Source organism: Schistocerca cancellata, chromosome 8 (genome assembly GCF_023864275.1).
Source record: "Schistocerca cancellata isolate TAMUIC-IGC-003103 chromosome 8, iqSchCanc2.1, whole genome shotgun sequence".
Taxonomy (NCBI): domain Eukaryota; kingdom Metazoa; phylum Arthropoda; class Insecta; order Orthoptera; family Acrididae; genus Schistocerca; species Schistocerca cancellata.
Window position 1 is genome coordinate 48,686,595 of NC_064633.1, and position 21,213 is coordinate 48,707,807.

General features: G+C 38.6%; 1 protein-coding gene across 3 annotated transcripts in view; it reads right to left on the reverse strand.

The window, feature by feature from the left end:
- Nucleotides 1-16,579: 16,579 nt before the first annotated feature.
- Nucleotides 16,580-21,213, reverse strand: part of LOC126094815 (OTU domain-containing protein 7B-like) — a 96,612-nt gene continuing 91,978 nt past the window's right edge. For all 3 annotated transcript variants that reach the window (XM_049909390.1, XM_049909388.1, XM_049909387.1), the window contains one exon: nucleotides 16,580-20,746. In XM_049909390.1, coding sequence (XP_049765347.1) covers nucleotides 20,735-20,746 — 12 coding nt within the window. In that variant the 3' untranslated portion in view covers nucleotides 16,580-20,734. The remainder of the gene's footprint in view (nucleotides 20,747-21,213) is intronic.

Here is a 21,213-nt window from a genome sequence, read left to right on the forward strand (position 1 = left end):
CAAATGTACACATACTTATCACTAGCCCAATTAAATGCAGTTACAAAAATATAATTGTTCTACTACGGAATTCTCATATCTTCTGGAGAATAGTCTTATTTTCTGTACACCATATTTCATTAAAATTATGCAGTTAAAAATCTGCAGTAATATTGTTAAAAAAAAATCATTTATTAATACTTATTTTCTCTGTCAACTGCATATACTCTTGTGGTGGTAGAGTTGGTCGAGTCACCATCAACAATTACAAGAAAATGGATCCAATGTATACTGTGAAATACTAATGGAGATGGAGATGAGTAAATATGAAAGTACTATAACAACAACCAGATTAAGCCTGGTACTCCCCCTCACACAGTGAAGTAACAGCAAGTGACACCACTTTCACCTCTTCAGGTTTTCTAAAAGAAGTACTCAGAAAGCTGTGCAAGTATGATCACTTAAAGTTTGCATAAGACACTATCAACCAGTGGCAAAGCTTTTCTTTAAATATCTCATTGCACCAGCATCAAATAATGATATTAAAACACTGGCATGTTACTGGCAAGGACATTACAGATCAGACCCCTGACATATTGAAGGTACAAATCTTAATGACATCTTTGATTCTGGTGTACTAACTTGTAATACACACTAGAGTATACATTGTGAAAAATCCACTAACTTATACTGTAAGCATTTGTAGTCCTACCTCAACTTAAATTCTCAACACACTAAGATGATATTGGTACAAAATAAATAATAAATCATGGCATATAAATATTCTCTGATGTCACTTTCCTAATGTTCCCAGGGAGGAACACAGAAATGAAATGTTAATTTGCTCTTAGCTACAGTTTCCTATTTCGGAATTAGACTTTTTACAAAGGTTCATGTACTGTTTAACTGATTTTCATACATAACTGTTTGTCAGCTAGGGACTGATACTGAATATCAGTAATAAAGCAATAACAAATTACCCAGAGATTTTAATAATTTGTATGCATTTTTGTTATAGAAATAAAGAGCCCACAATAATAAAAAAAGACTGAGATTTTTTTGTGGTTGTCACGGAACAAGACAAACTATGTATAATCAACACACTGAAAACAAAATTGTAGTAATTAGCATTGAATCCACAGAACCATTTGATGAGTTTTGGTATGCATAAAGTAGACGACAGCTGGAAAAATAAACACATGCAATAACAATAGCCTGGAACAGTTTGGTAAGCAGTTTCAAAATTCAGCTGGCAATGTGCCTGACATGAAAAGTTTATTGTAATGAATGAGAATATGTCACCACTAATTTCTCCACCTCTTTGACACAGTATGTGGGCATTTCCTATGTGTGCTCTGTGTTAAATAAATGTTGTAAGATTTGCTTAAAATATGATCACATTATTTGAAAATATAGTTACATTACAGGTTATGAGCCTAGAACAGTGTGTGCTAGAATTACACAAAAAACAAGTCCTCTTATTCATTATAAATTGTAAATGCAATAAAAATATTTCAGTTTGTGCTGCTAGAGCAAAACTAATACTGTTATAAACAATCCTGTTGGAAGAACATCCGCAACTGAGCATTATACCAGAGGTTGAAAATACCGCTACAGTTGTAAGATTCTTTGATTTGAAATGTGTTTCAACAATGAAAGAGCAACTCAGCTCTTCAGATGAACAGGAAAGATAACAAATATACTACACACAATATAAAAAAGCCTTACAACTGTAGTGGTATTTTCAACCTCTAGTATAATACTGTTATATAAAGCAGCAATTTATATGCATCTTCGAAACATCACAAAAGAACTCGGGGACAAATTAAAACACGTATGTGAAGACTCAGAACTTTTTGAAAATTAGCTTGCTGAAAACACTCCTCACAACATGGCTGAAGAACTGCATGTCAGTAGAAAAATATGCCTCCAAAATAATTTCCATTCCTAATAAGTTTTAAACATTCTGAACTTTGACGTGAAAGATGAATGGGTGGGAGGCAATTTACTACCAGGATCACCTGAAAGCTACACACAAATCATCACATCCCCAGATAACTCCATTATACCAATAACTATAGAACAACCAAAGCAAATGGAAAGTCGTTGGAAAGGGCTGAAAATTATAAGACATTACACACTGCTCCTGTAGCTAGTAAAGCCATAAGTACTAGTACACCATCTGGTGTGTCAGTATACTTGTCTAAGTCATTGTGTGAAATAATTTCATATAGGTAAGTGTTATATTCAGAGGTAGTAGTGGAATATGAGAAGTAACTCGTTACAGGATATGGTTTCACATATATTGATGCAATAGCTTGCAGAGATGAAACAAAAACTGAACTAACTTAACACATCCTGGCAAGAACAGCAACACAACTCAAAAATGAAATACCTGAGAAAACTCTACTTAAAGAATTAATTCTATAAAACTTATAATGAAATAGAATATGTTTTCTTTAAATTTCAAGTAAGTATAGTTGACAGTAAATTCCATTGTATTTTTCTTGCACATTGGAGGATGGGACATTTTCAGAAACAAACCAAAAATTGCCGTACTTTCAACTTATTTCACTTTCCTTGCCAGGGTGCAACATATTTTGTGCTATAGTTACCGAAACATTAACTTCCTGTAATCCAGACAGATGGGAAATAATACTTAGACATTTGATCACATTTGATAAATGATGCTATCACAGTCATGATACAGACAAAAATCTAACATCTTATTAAAATGAATTGCTGATTGGCACTTCTTACACTGGATCTAGTTTCCTCCTGTTGGGTTCCTCATTGTCACACCTGAACTGTTTGGCACTGTCACAACAAATGGCCATTTCACTTTCATCGTTTTGTTAATGCTGTTTATGAAATGAAAGCCTGACAAATAACTATATTATAGTGACAACTTCTGTGCTATGTACGTAAACACTTTGCAAGGGAGTTAGAAAAATGTGGGTAATCTTTTATAAGTTTCCAGAGTATTTCTGTGAACTGCAGCTAAGTTTAGGTTAGTGAAATGATTACTTTATATTGATGAAGAAAAATACAAGAAGGAAGTAAAGCACGGCTCTCATCTTCATATTCTGAGCAAGAAGAGAAGTATTCAGAAATGCATAACAAATGTGGATCCTTTCACAGATGATGTGATTTGGCATCACAAATACAATCATCACCATCACAGAGATCAGTTCACTTTAGATAAGCTTCATACTACATTGTGTGAAGCTGAACTTCTTGACAGCAGCAATTCATTGTTGCGGCTGGTTCTCTAGAGTGACAGTTTTAAATACATAAATATTTCAGGCTGTAAATTGTTGATGAAATGAGCAGACTTAGCTGGAGAGTGATGAAGATTTTTGCGATAAATAAAATACATTAATTTTGAGGGAATTGTTGGGTTTAACAAAATGTGGGTGGATACTGGTATTACAGTTATGAAAGGTCAGAGTGACAGTAATGGAGAAGGTGTGGCATCACCCACTGGCAAAGTTGGTAAAATTATTCTTTTGGGTTCTGGTACCTACCATGGTTATTCCCAGCTGTGAACTCCTTTTCAGACCAAAGAAAACACCACAGTTTGATGAATCATGGAACACTCTTAATGCATTCATGTACCAGCAGTACACTTACGTGTGACGGATTACCTGTCAGCCAGGTGCAATGAACACCTCTGAATACAGTTCTGTGGGACCCTTCAACAAGAGAGCTTTCAGAGCAAATGAAATATCAAATTATTTTTTGATTAATTTAGTGTACAATTATTTTATGTGAACTCTTATTGTTTTAAAAATTAAAGATCAGTATACTAAAATAGAAGCCTAGGGTATTGGAATACAACCACTGCCCCATGGTGAGAAACAGGGAAAGGATCACTGCCAGATGGAGGAAAACATGGATATGCACTCCACCACATAGCAAGAAAAACAATTCACAGTTCTAGCAAGAATGTGTTAAATTTGTTTGAAAATACTTTGTTACCAAGTTTAGAAACTCCATCAGCAATTATTCTCAACAGTTCTCTATACCGTTCAGTTTAGGTCCTCTCAAAATGAAGACATTATACAGTGATTACACCAACACAAAGTAACTGGATTATACAATAAAAAAGTAGAATTATTAGAACTCGACACTTCATAAGCTGCAGTTCCAAATGTGCATTATCAATAAGGGGGCTTGCAATTACGTACATAGAGTCGTCAGACTATGGATATGTTTCTCGTGAAAGTAAAAGGTTTACTACGAGTGAAATTGAGTAATTCACTATTCAAGGCCTAGAAAACGTCAATGAAATGGACTGGATGTTGACAAAGTATGAAATAATGGTCTTCTCAAAGATAGTCTTATGGAACTTCTTATTACTTCCAGCTGCTCACACACTTCAGAAAGTTCCAGTGACTCTGAAATGAGTGGTATCCTCCCTCTTTTGGACAACACAGCTGCCTGCACCTATCTATCAGAGATATGTACACAAGAAAAAGTTTCCTTACTTTTAAACATTATGCTTTATTTCTATGTGCTGTGGTGCCTGCGTCGCCTATAACCTGTAACTGAGTGAAAACCGGGACTGTTCGTAGGATGATAATGCAACAGGTCATGCAGCCAGTGTGGGGAAGGTTTCAAATAACCAGTGAAAGAGAGAAATTACAGTTTGCTTTCAGCATTAGAACTGATCTTTTCTCGTCAAGTTTGCTGGTACAAGTTAGCTTTAGTCACTGTGAACATACTGTGCATAATTAACGGTTCTGTCACAGGTTGTAAATTGCCATTTTCTTGGATAAATGGCACACCATGAAGTTGTGGTTAAGTTAGGACACGAGTTTAAATTCGCCACAGAAAACTTGCCATCTGCCACAGTTCAGTCATTGGGCACTTAAATTCAGCTTTCAACAGAGCATTTCACATTTTTATTGTACCTCACGCTGGCCACTGCCAACATTGCTCCACATTACACATAATTAACAGCACTTGTTAAGTGACAAACATCAACTAACAAGTGACTTTAATCAGATTGTAGTTCCAACAGTGTGGTTCAATAATAGCAATTGCATATTGGGTCAGCCAGACAATCTTGAATTGAAAACTAATTAGTATCACTATCAAATGATGCCAACTTGTGGTAAAAAAAAAAAAAAAAAAATAAAAAAAAAAATAAAAAAAAAAAATTAGGACATTTGAGCCCTGACACAATGGGACTTTACAAGAATTAATATAAAAAAACTAATAATTCTTCCTGCATTACATGCCTGCTAGATAGACAGACAACATTGAGCTCCAAAACTCCTAATTGAGAACAAATTGTATTCTTAAGACACAAAGGAATTACAGATATTGGCTGTGAATGGGCAATGATTTAAATCAATGGGGAAAGTTGAAAGTTTGTGCCGAACTGAGATTTGAATACAGCTCTCCTGCTTACTAGGCAGATGCTCTGACCACTACGCCATCTTGGCACAGCGGTCATTGCAACTGCGCAGACTACCCTAGCACATCTCCCATCAGAACCAAATTCTTAACTTATTCACACGCTACTAATGTAGTGGCCCTTGCCCATTATCCTCATTACTCTAGCATTTTGCTGATTCCCATAAGAGTTTGAGCTCGGTGTGCATACACACTGAAATGATCACTGGCCATCCTTGCCTTAATTATAAATATGTTGTTCCATTCTTTCAGACATGTCCATAAGGACATCACTATTTTGATCCAGCAGCCACTACGAGACTAATGGGCAAAGGGCACTGCATTAGTAGTGTGTGGATAAGTTGAGAATTTGGAACCGATGGGAGGTGTGCTAAGGTGGTCCTTACAGTTCCAATGACCACTGTGCCCAGATGCCTTAGTGGTCAGAGCATCTGCCTGGTAAGCAGGAGGCCAGTGTTCGAATTCCAATCCAGTACAAATTTTGCAACTTTCCTCACTGATTAAAACAAATGTCCATTCACAGCTAATGTCTGTAATTCCTTTGTGTATTAATTCAAAATAGCTGCTGGATCAAAATGGTCTCTCTTCTTACGAACATATAAACGTATTCTTGAATTAATACATTCTGACTTGGGTGAACTGATGGGAGACAAGGTCACAGAGGTGTTAAATATTTTTACTCAGCAAATGTGTTTTTATACATATTCAGTGATTATTGTGCTTGAAATACGAGGGTTGTCCAGAAAGTAAGTTCCGATCGGTCGTGAAATGAAAACCACAGTGAAAACCAGAAACGTTTTATTTGCAACAGTTAGGAACACCTTCCACCTACTTCTCTACATAGTCGCCGCTCCAACTTCGAGTGTTGTCTTAGTGTTGTATCAACGTTCCAATATCCTCGTCATAGAAAGCAGCCGCCTGTGCTTTCGGCCAGTTATCTGCACTGGTCTGCAGCTCGTTCTATGTGGAAAAATTTTGTCTTCATAGCCATCGGTTCTTGTCAGCAGAGATGAGACTCATGGGGGGGGGGGGGGGGGGGGGGGCAGTTACGGACTGTATTTTGGGTGATCAAACACTTCTCATCGGAAATGCTGCAGCAGCGTCTACATTGCCCCTGCAGTGTGCGGCCGAGAATTGGCACGAATAAGGAACTGCTCGACAGTTGTGTTATGTGGGCTGCATGACACAGGCGAAATCTCTAACCAGGCCCTCATACTTGGCGGGAGACACTATTCCCTATGCATTTTTACGTGCTCACTGTTCACTGAAAAAAGTGACACGACATGATCGACGGCCGTACTAGAGACACTACCCAACACGTCTATGAAAAGCTTCATTGGATTTTCCCAGTGGTTTCCATTTCGCGACCGATCAGAACTTACTTTCTGGACAACCCTCGTATCATGGATTTCAAATATTTAATGGAAAAACAGACTGGTAGCAAAATTTGGTAAACTTCATGTTTTGAATACTGATAATGAAAAGGGATATACAAATCAGAACATAGTAAATGTCTTAAAGAATGAAGGAATGAGACTTCGAAACATGCCTTTAACATGTGAACAAAATAAAGTGGCAAAAAGATACATCAGGACTATAGCAGAAATGGCAGGCACGTTCTGTTTCATGCAGTGTTACAAAAAATACATATTGGGGAAGAGAGCACATTACAGCAGGGTACTTCATCACTAGCTTGTGTATGTAAAGTATGATGGGAGAATGAACAGTTAGTGGGAAGCAACCTAATCTTCAGCATTTAAGAAACTGATCTCTCCAGTTTTCTCAGCATGACTGATTAATAGTGAGTTTCCGGGTTACCAGGTGAGTTGTTGATTGCATTTTCTGATAGAGCGTAATTAAGGAGTCAATCAAAATAAATATGTTAGAAAACCTAATAAACAGGGATGGTGATTTCAGTTTAAATAACACCTGGGCTCCAGCACTCAATCTGTTAAAGTCTCATCGACCATCGCACCCATCAAAGTTGGAAAATGCTGAGGGAATCTGCATTTCACGGCGAATCAGTGCATACTCTGTAACACAAAACAGCATCAAACCATGCAGTGGACTGCAGGAACTGAACTTACTTATAAATAGCGATGAGACACCAGCAACAGCTCACAGTCTGGTTGGAGTCCAGGCAGCGAGTACACATAACGAAACAAAACAGCAAAACTTGCAGCACATGAAGAAGACGGCTGGGTTGGTCATTTAAATACTGAGCAGAAAATGTAAACAATAACCTGACTCAACACCCGGGAGCTCACTATTGAGCACTGAAGAATATTTTGAAGTGGGTCTAGGTTCACATCAAAAGCAAGCTAGCATAAATAGGACACTGTACGCATACTAGTGGGATAGTTGTGGAGAGAATAAGGCGTATCAGCTATTTCAAACCACCTGACCAAAATTACATATTTATAGAACTACAATTAAGAAGAATGGTAATCTAATCAGAAAGAATTGTTTGGTCCACTCACAGTTGGAAATATTTAAATTATACAAGACAGCTAAGAAATAGTTTAATATGAACCTTTAAATTTCGGACTAGTCACAAATTAAGAAGTATCTTATCAGCTCAGAAAAAATCAAATCTATTACACCAAGTTCAAACACTAAATATCATCAAGAATCCCACAATCTGTATGGATAGATGCCAGCGCGTCCTACTACTCTATTGATGCACAGGATTCAGATGTGACATCATTATAAGAAACTTTAAAAACGAAAGTCACTCAAATGGCTTCAGGCAATAAAAATAGCAATTTCATGCCACACACATGACATCAGATATAAGGAACAGTGGACTGTCCCTCAGAGAGAGGGGGGCGAGAGAGAGAGTGGGGGAGGGGGGATAGGGGGTGAGAGGGGGAGGGGGGAGTAGGCGGTGAGAGGGGGAGGTGAGAGTAGGGTGAGGGGGGAGAGATGGGGGACAGAGGGGTGAGAGAAGGGACAGAGGGGTGAGATAGGGGCGGTAATAGAGTGAGGCGAAGAGGAGAGAGGGAAGGGAAGAGGGGGGAGGGAGGAGGGTGGGGAGGGGTGGGGAGGGGTGGGGAGAGAGGGTGAGGAAGGAGGAAGGGATGGAGGGGGGAGAGAGGGAGGGAGAGAGGGAGGGAGAGAGGGAGGGGGAGAGGGAAGGGGAGAGAGGGGGAGGGGGAGAGAGGGGAGGTGAGAGAGGGGGAGAGGGAGAGAGGGGGAGGGGGGAGAGAGGGGAGGTGAGAGAGGGGGAGAGGGAGAGAGGGGGAGGGGGAGAGGGGGGAGAGGAAGAGAGGGCGAGGGGAGAGGAAGAGAGAGGGGAGGGGGAGAGAGGGGGAGGGGGAGAGGGAGGGAGGGGGAGAGGGAGGGAGGGGGGAGGGAGCGAGGAAGAGGGAGCGGCGAGAGTGAGGGGGGGCAGGGGGAGGGGAGAGAGTGGGAGGGAGGGAGGGAAAGGGGGATGGGGAGATTTAGTAATCAACAGATGCACACAGTTTCCTCCTTCATTACATGGTGGTTTAAAAGAAAAGAATTATCTTATAATCCCAGAACTTGATTTGTCACTAAAATTGTTCAGAAAAAATTTTGATATGAAGTTTAAAGTAATGTATAGGTTAAAATAACGTACAGCAGTTTGAATATTAAGCTGGACAAAGCATTGTCAAGCTTGAAAGTTAAAAGCTGTGCAACAGATCCTTGCGTTTCTCAGTAGAATAATTGAAGACACACATTAATGTTGATATTTAGTAACAATGCACAAAAGAAGGAAAACTTAAAAAATAAAAAAGAGCGATTTCAACTGAAAGTTACAGAAGAAATATCAAACTCACTGGGCACCAGAACCAGAAGAGACCACAAAAGCAAACTATTATGCTTGGATCAGTCGCATTACACAGAGCAAATCCTAGATAGATAAAACATGAAGGCCTGTAAATGAGTATTGACACTGGTGGACAGCACTCAAATACTGACATATGAGCCCCAGGACAGAGAGACAATAGTAATAAGAAACATTGAGACGTGGGTCATATACAAATCAGAAGGCTGTATGATCCATGCAGCTGAAATGAGATTTCTTGGAGCTGTGAAAGGATAATCAGAGTAGGCAGATTAAAAAACAGTTACATTAGGAAGACATTAAATATCTTTTACCTCAGAAACCGATCTGAAGGCAATACAAGAAAACTGAGTGAACAGAATAATTAGTGACAGACAGCCTTACAGTCAGAAATTACAATTCAGCTGGCTGAAGAAATCTGGGATGGACACTGCAACAGGCAATGGTCGAATACTTTAAGTACAGTAGAGGAAATATTCTCTACAGAGAAGCCATAGGCAGCTTGATATATTCACCGTTATGTACAAGACCTTGTGTATGCAATCATGGACTAAAGTTGCAGTAGCAATGACAGATTGTGTGTCAGTGGTAGGCAATTAAAATAATCCTTCAATATTTGAAAGTGAAAGGAGTTGATACTACCATTTTCTAGGGAACAAAATCACATTGTCACTAGCTATGATGATGCATACAGGGTAGGTGACAAAGGAACTACTGGATTTCTGTTGAAATCTTAAGGAGCTGAATATATGGATTCAACTTCAGCTTGTTACAAGGTATTTATGTTGTGAAGATTAGAAAAAGAAACTTCTCCAGTTCTTGAAAGTGGCCCAATTAAACTTTAATGTGGTAACAAAGGTGCGATAGATTTATCCAAAACAAGTTACAATGGAAGGGTTTTATTAGAGAAAACGAAGGCTCAAGCTTAAGTTAGAACAGAACAAAATCCAATTGAGCAAATGTTCATTGATATTATGATGGGCCACTTTCAACAGTATGATGTCATCAGATGATTAAACAATTTGGAATGAAAATATGAAGCTGCAACAGGCATCAATTCTAGTGGAGGTAATATGAATGAGAATCTATGTCTACATTAGTTTTTATGTACATTCGCTGACATAGCTAAGGGCACTTATTACAGAGGTTTCATATTTAATGTTGGGCAAGTCACTTCCAAATGTGATCATTTTATTTGAAATTAAATAAAAATGACATTTATCGACAGAATGTGTTACTAGTTTTGGTGCTGTGGACAGATGCATGATAGGAATTACTAAGAGACAGGAAAACAAAAACTCATCAGGGAACAAATTGTTGGATTCCTTGAGAAAATCTAGACGCTGACCTGATCAAATTTAGACAAATGGTGTTATTGGCTTATGTTACACATATTTGTTATTTTAGTCTCAGTGCAAAGGTTTATTATGAGGTACCACTACATGCATGGTGCAGTTATCACTACCGAGAAATTAATATTGTAAGCTTCCTGTGATGTATTTCTTTTTTTTTTTCTTTTTTTTTTTTTTTTTTTTCAAAGCTGTAGAGTATTTACAAAGTAACTACATTGCTACATAGGTGGAACGGTTTCCTGTCCATTCATTAGTAGACAATTAGGTTTGGTAGATTCGAGATTTCTTCAGTCAAACTGCAAATCTCAACCCCCTGCGCCACAAACATATTATATGTGATGTGAAATATTCACTTTTAAAATGACACAGAAGTCTATGAATTGTTTCTGTTGCAGAACACACATCTATTAAAGCTGTTGCTGAAACTACAGTTTAAATGACTTATCAAGTGTCAGAGTGTGCTCTCAATGTTGCATTCTAACATACAGCACTAAAAATATTAAACATGACTAACTTTCAGTATTAAAATTTTAAACACAATGCAATACTTTCTACAGAACAGTTGCATGCACTGAAGGCAGCAAATTTGTCTCAACTATCTCTGCTTCAGAATATTTTATTAATTTACATATAAAAAATAAAGTGGTAATGAATCCAAAAGTTGGTTTGACAGCTACAGTGTTCTACAAATGGACCTTGGAGGGTGGTACATGTTTGCCTTCCTCTGACCTGAGAACTAAGTTCTCCCCAAATAGTGTGCAGTTTAAAGTTAATATTAAAATCCAAACCACAGTACAGTCAGACAATGTTTGGCATAAGTGGAGAAAGGCAGATGTGAAAGCAGTGTCAGCAGAAAATATCCTACAGCTGACTCTAGACCACATAACCCCCCCCCCCCCCCTTTTTTTTTTTTTTTTTTTTTTTTTTTTTTTTTTTTTTTTTTTTTTTTTTTTTTTTTTTTTTAGACTGACAGATGCCTAGTCATCACCGCACCCATTAAATGAAAATAATAATTTCAATAATAGTATAGAAAAGAGTGTTTCTTGTACTTGATACACTTAAAACATTTTGCTGGGAACGAAAATTCCCTCCTTGGTTTTATGGCTTTTGAGACTGACATAATGATAATCAGTATCAAATATAAAGTCCTGTCATAACCATGTTACAAGTCTTGGAAATCCTGTATCACAAGAACAGCTAATACCTCAGAGAAAGGTATTGTAATGGGACAAAACTATAGGAGAACTTGGAGCAGAAGTCAGAGGCCGACTGCAATGAGGCTGCAGCCAGACAGAAGATGCTGGTCAGTGAACTGCGCAATTGGCTCCTGTGTCACTGGACAACAAGTGCCGAAATCAGGCCACAAGCCACAGACATTGGCCACAGCTGGCTGTCACTCCTGCTTGATCAGCACCCCTCAGCAGCAGCAAGTCTTCTGTAACAACATCCCAATTGTCAATGCCCTGGGGTCACCCTCCAAGAAGCCATTCCAGCTCGACTGACTTCTATATAGTCAATGATTATGCCAGACCCAATCACTGCCCCATTCCAGATGGTTTGCAGTGGCCCAAGAACACAGCCCTTACACGAATTCAGTGGTAGAAACCAGCATTTAAACGCTGGTCCAGCCAAGTATGTCACATTCTGGCACAGCAGGATCACACCCGGCAACTGCTGTATGCTGCAGGGAATCCCTGCTGTGAGCTCTGCCCTCACCAGACCACAAAGGATGGACATCTGCCTGTCTGCTCAGCCTAGGCAGGAAATACCGTGCCATTCACCTACCCCTGCTTCTCATGATTGGTCCAGACTTCAACTCCAGACAATGCCACCACCATGAAAATGGAACGATGTGGCCTTCTGCATTAGAGAAGACACGGTGGCCATCCATGACTGCAGCATGGCTGCATCCTGCCGTCTCAGCTCGCCTCTCATACAAGAGATGCCAGCACAGCAATCTGTCTCCCGAGCAGCGTGTGCACATTGCCTGCCATGTGTCAACATCCGCAGCTACAATGCCAGAATATTACGAGGGAACTCCAGACCGCACCACAGAGTGGAGCACAATTAGAAGAATGTCTGAATTGTATGATTTGGTAAAAAGCTAATAAAGAGTTGTTGTATCTTCACCAGGACCCATATCTGCTGCTGTCCACATCCCTCATTTTTGACAGAGAACCCAGCCCACTACCAGACAGTCTCCCTCTCTCACCTTTACACTGGCGTCAGACGGGCTGTTGAAGATGGCATCAAGATGGAAAACTCTGAAGACAGTAGTCAGCGTCATGGTTCCATAGCAGCAGCTTTGCAAACGGGAAAGGGAAGTTGATAGACGGGAGACAGAGATCTCAAGAATATGGGGCAACAAAATATGTAAGAAGTAGCACAAAAAATTTTACTTTCACTCGTGGGATTTCCTGCATCCTTTTGTTTGACCTTTTCCTACTATTTTGCTTAATGTCCGAGTTAGATACCACTGTGGTGTTTAGAAAGGGACTGAGGGTCGGACCATTACCTCCAATAACATGCACTCAACGCAATTTATCTGGGCACTCCACCTCATGCACTGAATCACATCCCACAGTGTGATGGTGGGTTTGCCATAAAAATAGGCATTATGCCAGCCAGTGCTAAGAGTGTGCCTGGCTGAGATGTGGAAAACCTTGAGTACCCCATACACTTTGGTGATTTCTTAAGGTTAAGCCACAAGAGACATAAGGATTTTTGTTGTAACTAAAGAATTGTACAGAGTAAATGTTTTTGGATGAGAAAGGACGATAGGAGTACCATGTACACTAGTAATCAGAGATAGGCGTAATGTAGGATTCAAGATCGTGGCTAAGTCAGGAATATTAGGAGATGCAATCTGGATAATGTGACACCCAAGGAAAACAAGTAGCGGGTACTACTTAGCTCATTAACATAGGTTTAAGCTGTGGTACAGTGCTGATGGATTAGAACTAGATTAAAGAGTCCAAACAGTTTGTTTGGTTAGGTTTCACTGCCTTTGCATCATGTGGCATTGTCTCAAAACAACCAAAGCACTGATATACCACACAAATGCTGACAAGTCATTGGCTGCGATGACATCAATTAAACCACTCCTGATTCCTTGAGAAGCAATGTTCATGATATTGGTAAAACCAGCAGTCATAGCCAACCAAGCGAAAGATCTGACACCAGCACATGTGGGGCAAATATAGCACTTGTGGCTGAGAAAATGTGAAGTCTGGTTACAGCAAAGGTGCACCTGTTATACTGTCTGTAGCTGGGCAGTGATATTGGATAGATCTTGAGGCAATGCCACTGGATTACTTATTTGCTCTCAGAAAGAGAAGTATCTGTTATGGAGCTATTAGGGTTTATTGTGAAGTGCTGGAGATTTACTGTAAAAATGAGACTTTGTCATTACAAGTATCGTGGAGTATTACATATGTTTATTGATGTATGTGGGGAAGTAAGTTTGGATAGCTTCCCAAGTCATGACATCTTGAGGCCGCGACTAAAGCAACATTACCATGAATCTCTTACTGTTGTAAATAAACTTTCAGAGTTGCTAAGGTATAAGAATGTGGAGCAACAGCACAATGTGCAAACCACAGAGTTCACACAGGCCAGTATCACTAAACACTAGCACAGTGCATAAATCATTCTGTTTGTATAGGTCACCTGTGCTCCACCAAAGTTTGTTTGCAAGGTAACAGTGATAAAGTAACAGTACAGCTTAACGGAAAGAGAAGCGTACAAGTCATGAAGTGCGTGTTTCTTTTTTTATGTTAATGCCATATAGTGGATCATACTGTTTGTGTATCTTGAGTTATAGTTGAATGTAACGTAACTAACAGGGAGAATGTAGGAAATTCAAAATTAGCATGCAGAAAATAAGAAGGTTACAATGCCTCCCTGATACCTTTGTCCCACACGAGAGGAATGACATAGCTGCTAACAGAACTGAAACTGAACTAATGTAACCATGTGCAAATGAGAACACATGGACACAGTGGTTGGTTGAAAGTGTAGGTAGTTACCAGTGAAGGCAGACAAATAATGTACCATGTGATACCACGAGTGGAGGAACAAACACAAAGTGTAAATTATGTAGTTGTTTTATTTCAGTAAAATCTAAGGGAAAATTTTTTTCACAGAGGAGAGGAGATTGTATCAGCCCAAAACTACATGAGAACTTTGAGCAGAAGGCAGAGCCCAGAACTGCAATGAGGCCGCAGCCAGACAGCAGATGCTGGTCACTGAACCGCACAATCAGCTCTTGTGTCGTCGGACCGTAAGTGCTGAAATCAGGCCACAAGCCATGGAAATCAGCTGCAGCCAGCCATTGCTCCTGTTTGATCAGCACCCCTCAGTAGCAGCAAGACTTCTGTGATACCATCCCCTGTGTTAATGCCCTGGGACCAGCCTTCAAGAAACCACTCCACATTAACTGATTCCCACATTATCAATGATTATGCCAGATTCCAGTCACTGCCCTGTTCCAGACAATTTGCAGTGGTCCACAAACACAGCCTTTACACAAATTCAGTGCCAGGAACCAATATTTAAAGACTGGCCCAGGTATACTCACATTTGGGCTTGGCAGGGCCACACCCGCTGCCTGCTAGGTATCCCTGCTGTGAACTCTGCTCCCACCAGAATGTGAAGGAGAAACCTCTGCCCACCCCAGGGAGCCAACACCACGCCATTCACCTGCCCCTGGTCCTCATTGTCCTCAGGGCAACGCCATCACCGTACCACTGGAACGACGGGTCCTTCTGCATTAGAGGAGAGATGGTGGCTGCCCTTGAACACAGCATGGCTGCATCCTCCCATCTCAGCTCACCATACATACCAGAGAAGCCAGCACAGTGCTCTGTCACCCGAGCAGCACGTGCACACCACCTACTATATGTCAATGTCTGCAGCTACAATGCCAGAACATTACGATGGCGCTCCGGACCGCACCAGAGAATGGAACACAATCAGAAGAATGTCAAACTGTATGAATTAGTAAAGAACTAATAAAGAGTTGTTGTATTGACACCAGGATTCGCATCTGCTACAGTCCAGAAACCCCATCTTCAAAAAAGAATCCAGCCCACACCCAGACAGCCTATCTCTCTCACCTTTAGAGTATGTTTGACTATTAACAGAATCATACTGGAAGTTATATTTATTTCTAATTTTGAGCAGTTGTTAACAAAATATTTTATCGAGAGAGAGAGAGAGAGAGAGAGAGAGAGAGAGAGAGAGAGAGAGAGAGAGAGAGAGAGAGAGAGAGAGAGAGAGAGAGAGGGTGGGGGGGTGGAGGGGGGATGCAGTGATCTTGTTGTACTCTTAGGCATAAGAAACACTTGGTCATCATATTTCCTTTCATGATCACCTAGCTTACAGATCACTAACTACAGCTGACACATTCACCATCTCAATTGGATATTTGTTTTTAATGACTAATTCCAACCAATATGTGACATCTTCAGACCTATGTAACTATGAAAGCAAGCTGACGATTCCCTACGGAACTACATAGTTCCATACAGATACAACAGGTTGCTTATGCATAAACATGGGTCTGAAGATAATCAAATGTTGGTTGAAATTAATCATCATAAAAATAAATATCCAACTAAGCTGGTGAAATAAAAGATACCTTTTAAAAGGCAGAAATGTCTACTTACTACATGGCAACAAACTCTCACACAGAAAAAACAAACACCATATCTTTTCTATATCAGACACTCCTCAATCTATAAAAGAGCGGAAATGGTATGAAAGAAGTGAGACTTCTTAAAATGATCTGAGAAGAACACTGATCTTTATTGTAACCTAAGAGAGAAAATCAGGACAGATGAAAATAGTCAAGGGTAATCATACTTTCATTTTGTTCCTCTTTTCAATAACACTTCAGCTAAATACTGTGTTTTCAGGTTAATGACTATCTAGAAATTGTTACTATTTAATTTTAATTCTGGTTCACCTACTGAATTAACTAGTGTTTCTAGTAAAGAAGTAAGTATACACATTTTATTGTTGACTTCAACATGTAGTTCTTTATTGCAATAAAAGGCACATGAACTTAAATTTTCTTGGGTATGAAAACAGAAATTTATTACAGGTGCAAATGATTGGGCCTCAAACTGTTAACCATCTTGGCAGATTAAAACAATGTGTCACATATGACTCAAACCCAGACATAACTTTTCAGGACAGTTCTTCAGTATGCCAACTGCTCTTTGTTACAACTCAGTCGGTAGTGCAGAAATTCCCCTTAGGTTTTTATTCCTAGTTGTTCTGTGCAGCACAGTTTCTGCCACACTAGCAAGAATCTCAGCGTCTCGGCTAATGCTCTACAAAGTTAACACTTGTAAAAAGAGGTGTCAGTAGAAAAACTGTTATCTGGGCCACAAGGAAAGCTTATGTGGCTCACAATTTCTAGAACATCAACCATGAAACTTAAAAAGAGTCTGGTTTGAGCCCCACATTCCCCTGATAGATGAAAGAGTCCTTCAAAGATTTAAAACTATGCCCCCTGATGGTGGCATACAAAGACTGGTAGTGTTGGTAAAAATATTCATGCAGAATAGACAAACATTTTACTTGGGTTGGCTGAGGGGCAAATGTCATAAGTAGGCATTATTAGATTCAGTAACAAGGATAAAAAAAGACTCAGAAGGGCAGCTATATAAAACTAATACCAAACCTATACTTATTCAGAAAACCAAGTCACTAGCCATACTAGGCTACATACAAAGTAAAGATTACCATGGACAATAAAGAAGCTGCAGACAGTGGTTTCTGTTCCATGATGGATCAAAAAGACTGGACAATGCACACTGACAATCCTCCAATCATCAATTGTGAAATAAATGTGGGAAGCACTCAATGAGAATTCTGTATATCATTCCAAAAAATAAATTTATTAACTGTCTTGATAATGAGTAGGAGTGTTCCATGTAAGGTGGTTTGTTAACAAGTGATGGGATGGAGCTAGGAAAAAACCACACACACACACCAGGATTAAAGTTGTGTACCTCTATAGCAAGTGAAATAGAAAACTTATATGTGGCTCGGAATTCCAAATACAGAACACATTTTCTAGTTTGAGAACTCACTGATTACTGCATTCAGTGAAATACATATCAAGAATCACAGACCAGAGTTCTTAAAGAAACATTTCTTCCTGTCTGAAATAAATCAGCCTTTCACAGGAACTTGCATGAAGCTGATACATTAAATTGCACAATGCTTCACAACCACTTAATTATCTACTATCCATATTATAAATTAACAATGACTTACTTTCCAAAAGTTTTTCAAACTTAAAAAAGCAACTGTCAGAAAAATAGATGAAGGCACTCGAGTTATATAACTTGTATTACTGTTAATGATAACTGATTTAGAAGCAATGTCAATCAAGCTTGCTCACGTACTGGTAATAAATTGCAGCTGAGACATCTATTACTGGTATGAATATAAACATGCTGAAACTACATTAATATGTGCATGTTGAAGTTACATTAAATGCTTATAACACCTAAGATTATTGTATCATCTTGCATGAAACAGCACTCTATTCATTGACTGAAAGCACAAACATCCCCCCCCCCCCCCCCGGTCCACTCTTTGCCCCTAAACATAACCCCACTTTCTGAAGCTGTTTCTCTGCTTTCCCAAAAGAGAAAGAAACACTTCATACACACACAATAGGAAAAGAGGGGTGGACATCTCCTTTTGAAGAAAGCTAAACAACAAAGAAAGAACACTTAATAAATGACACAAGAAGTGGAGAAAAAGCCCACAATAACTTCACAAATTTGTAGAATCATACACAAGCCAGGATCAAATTTGAATTAAATTCCATCAAAACCTATAAAAACAATTAATACCTAGAGGCCAAAACTTTCTTAAGGTGTATAGAAAGTACACAATTGCACAACATCTGATATTTGAAGTTGATCAGAGGGAATTCTACAGGGAAGAAAAGAAAACGACTACAGCATCCTCAGCTGCCACAGCCAGTTATTGCTATGGGATACACTTCATTTCAGTCCCATTTCTGCTGCCCACATTCTTCAAAATTCCTTGTCCATTCCAATAAATCAGTGCTATACATACAATTGGAACATTCATGATTGAATGGTATCTGTTGCAGTTGTCTTCCAGAAATTACACTTCTCAATATAGCCCTTAAGAAACTGTCAGCATGATACATAATCAGGGTACACTTTAAAAATTAACAGCAACTACTTTTAATAGTCTCTTAAATCTTAAACTGTGTGTGTAATTTTCTTTTGAGATCATCTTAATACTAATTCCAGTTGTGTGCTGAGGAGATCTCATATCTTTAGCTATGGCTATGGTCAGTTTTGGAATTTATATTGTCAGGACACTTGTTGTAAACACATCATAATACATTCTCCAAGTAAAACACAACAAATTGTTTTCAATATTTAAAACTGGAAGACAGTTACACAATACAAAACAGATTGGTTCATTTTCAAGCAAATGTCCAATGGCAAGGACAATACCCTCAGGTTGAGGTTCCTATTAATACTTAATTACATGCAACATTTTGAAAGCTTATTGTGTAGTGCTCATTGTCTTATCACAGATTAAATTCACATGTTTCATTACATACATTACAAATATAAAATCAAATTTTTTTTTACAGCTAAACATTAAGTAGAAAAGTATTAAAACACTTGTAAAAATACCCAGAGCATCTGACATTGTACTAATGCTAAACTAATGTTCTTCACTACTTAGATAACAAAAGCAGTATGATTGCCACTTACTGCATATTTCTTTACTATTCAGAATAACTAAAAAGTTCAACAACACAAAATCAAGCTTTATAATCAACATTTAAAAGCCTGATACTATCAGTGAATGAGAATTTATAATAAAAATTAGGACTAAGTCACTAAAACATTCAAATTTTCCTTGCTTGGAACAGCACAAAGGACTGAATGGTCCTTTACAATAAAAACAAGAAAAATTTATATCACCTGACATGTGGCAGGTGTAAACACCACTCAGGTACAAATGCTAACATTTATCCTAATGTTCTAATATTCAAACAAGATTTAAAAGGAACAAAACTGTGTATATGGATATTCAAAATAACCTATTTTATCACAATAAGAAGCTCTCCAGGCACATGTCTTCTTAAAATATATTTTAGGTTAAAGAGCATAACAATACCCTGTTAAGTTGCAATAAGGTAGGTAGATGCCTTAAGGGTTAATCAAGAGACAAGCTTTTTTTTAAATAGTTTCTTTTTAAAAATAGCTTTGAAGTACTTTCTGGGCCACTAAAATTGCCACACTACCTTTGATCCATATTATATTTGCCCAGTGATGGACAATTCTTCCAACAACCGTAATGAATATGTAAATCATGTGAGTGCACAACACTGCACAGTTTTTCCATCTGCTACAAGTTACAAAGAAGTGTATTACAGTTGCAACTTCACACAAACTCCTTAAACAAAAGAGAGATACTAAATAACTGCTCTGTAAAAGTTGATTAGGAAGTAACCCATTCTGACTCAGAGTACCAAGACATGTTACTTTTATATACCATACAACAACAGATACACGAAATGAAAATTATCTGAACACACAAATACTTTCATATTCACTTTCAATATACAGTATCAAATTATGCATAGCACATGATACCAGTATAAATCTGTCTAAGGCCATTACAAAGTGATGTTACGGTCAACATCATAACAAAAATTGGTTTCTGAGAGGATGCTTGAATAAACACACCAATCACAAGATTGCAGTACTCATTTGAAACCTGCAGGTGCTTCAGTAACATGGACAGGCTCCATATCTGCCACTGACAACAACTATGTATTAATCTTCCATAACTTCTGGCACACAACTTTGGCTACAATCAAAGTTATGCAGGTGCAAATGCCTACAGTTCCGATGATATGAAAATAGATGTTTAAAAATATGCTATCTAGAAATGGTATGCAGCAGTTTCTCAGGGAATACTGACCATCATTAAAGCTCATTAACATTATTTACAGTACAGCTACACATAGTTGTAGTCCCTTTTAGGGATGCAAAGGAACAGAAAAGTGAGTATGGTGCACTATCGATTGACTTCCTGTACTTGCAGACTGCGCACTGCTGCTGTATTCACACCAGTTACTGTGTTCTCACGATAGCATCTGTAAAATAAAATTTCTTCTGTTACAAAAACACTTATGACAATTGAGAGACTAAAAAGAAAAGAGTGCCACATTCATCATTAGCATTTTTTTTTTTAATTATATATTCATCTGCTCCATTATCAATTATTATGTTCGGGACCGATAACCTCTGCAGTTTGGTCCCTTTAATCCTTAAACCAACTTATTATGTTCGTAAGACACTGAAGAGAAAATGGAACTGCTGTTTAATTACTAAGCCAAATGAATTTCACACATGACAGACAATGCAAATCTATAAATCATGATTTTCTTTATTATGGAAAACTGTTGCTGTTGTAGTGCTCTTACGCCCGAAAATTTTGTTGATACAGCTCTTCATACCAGCCTGACTTTAGGGAGCCTCTTCATCTCTGCAGAACTTCCACAACATACATCCACCTAAATTCTCTACTATCATCAAATCTTGATATCCCCCTAAAATTTAT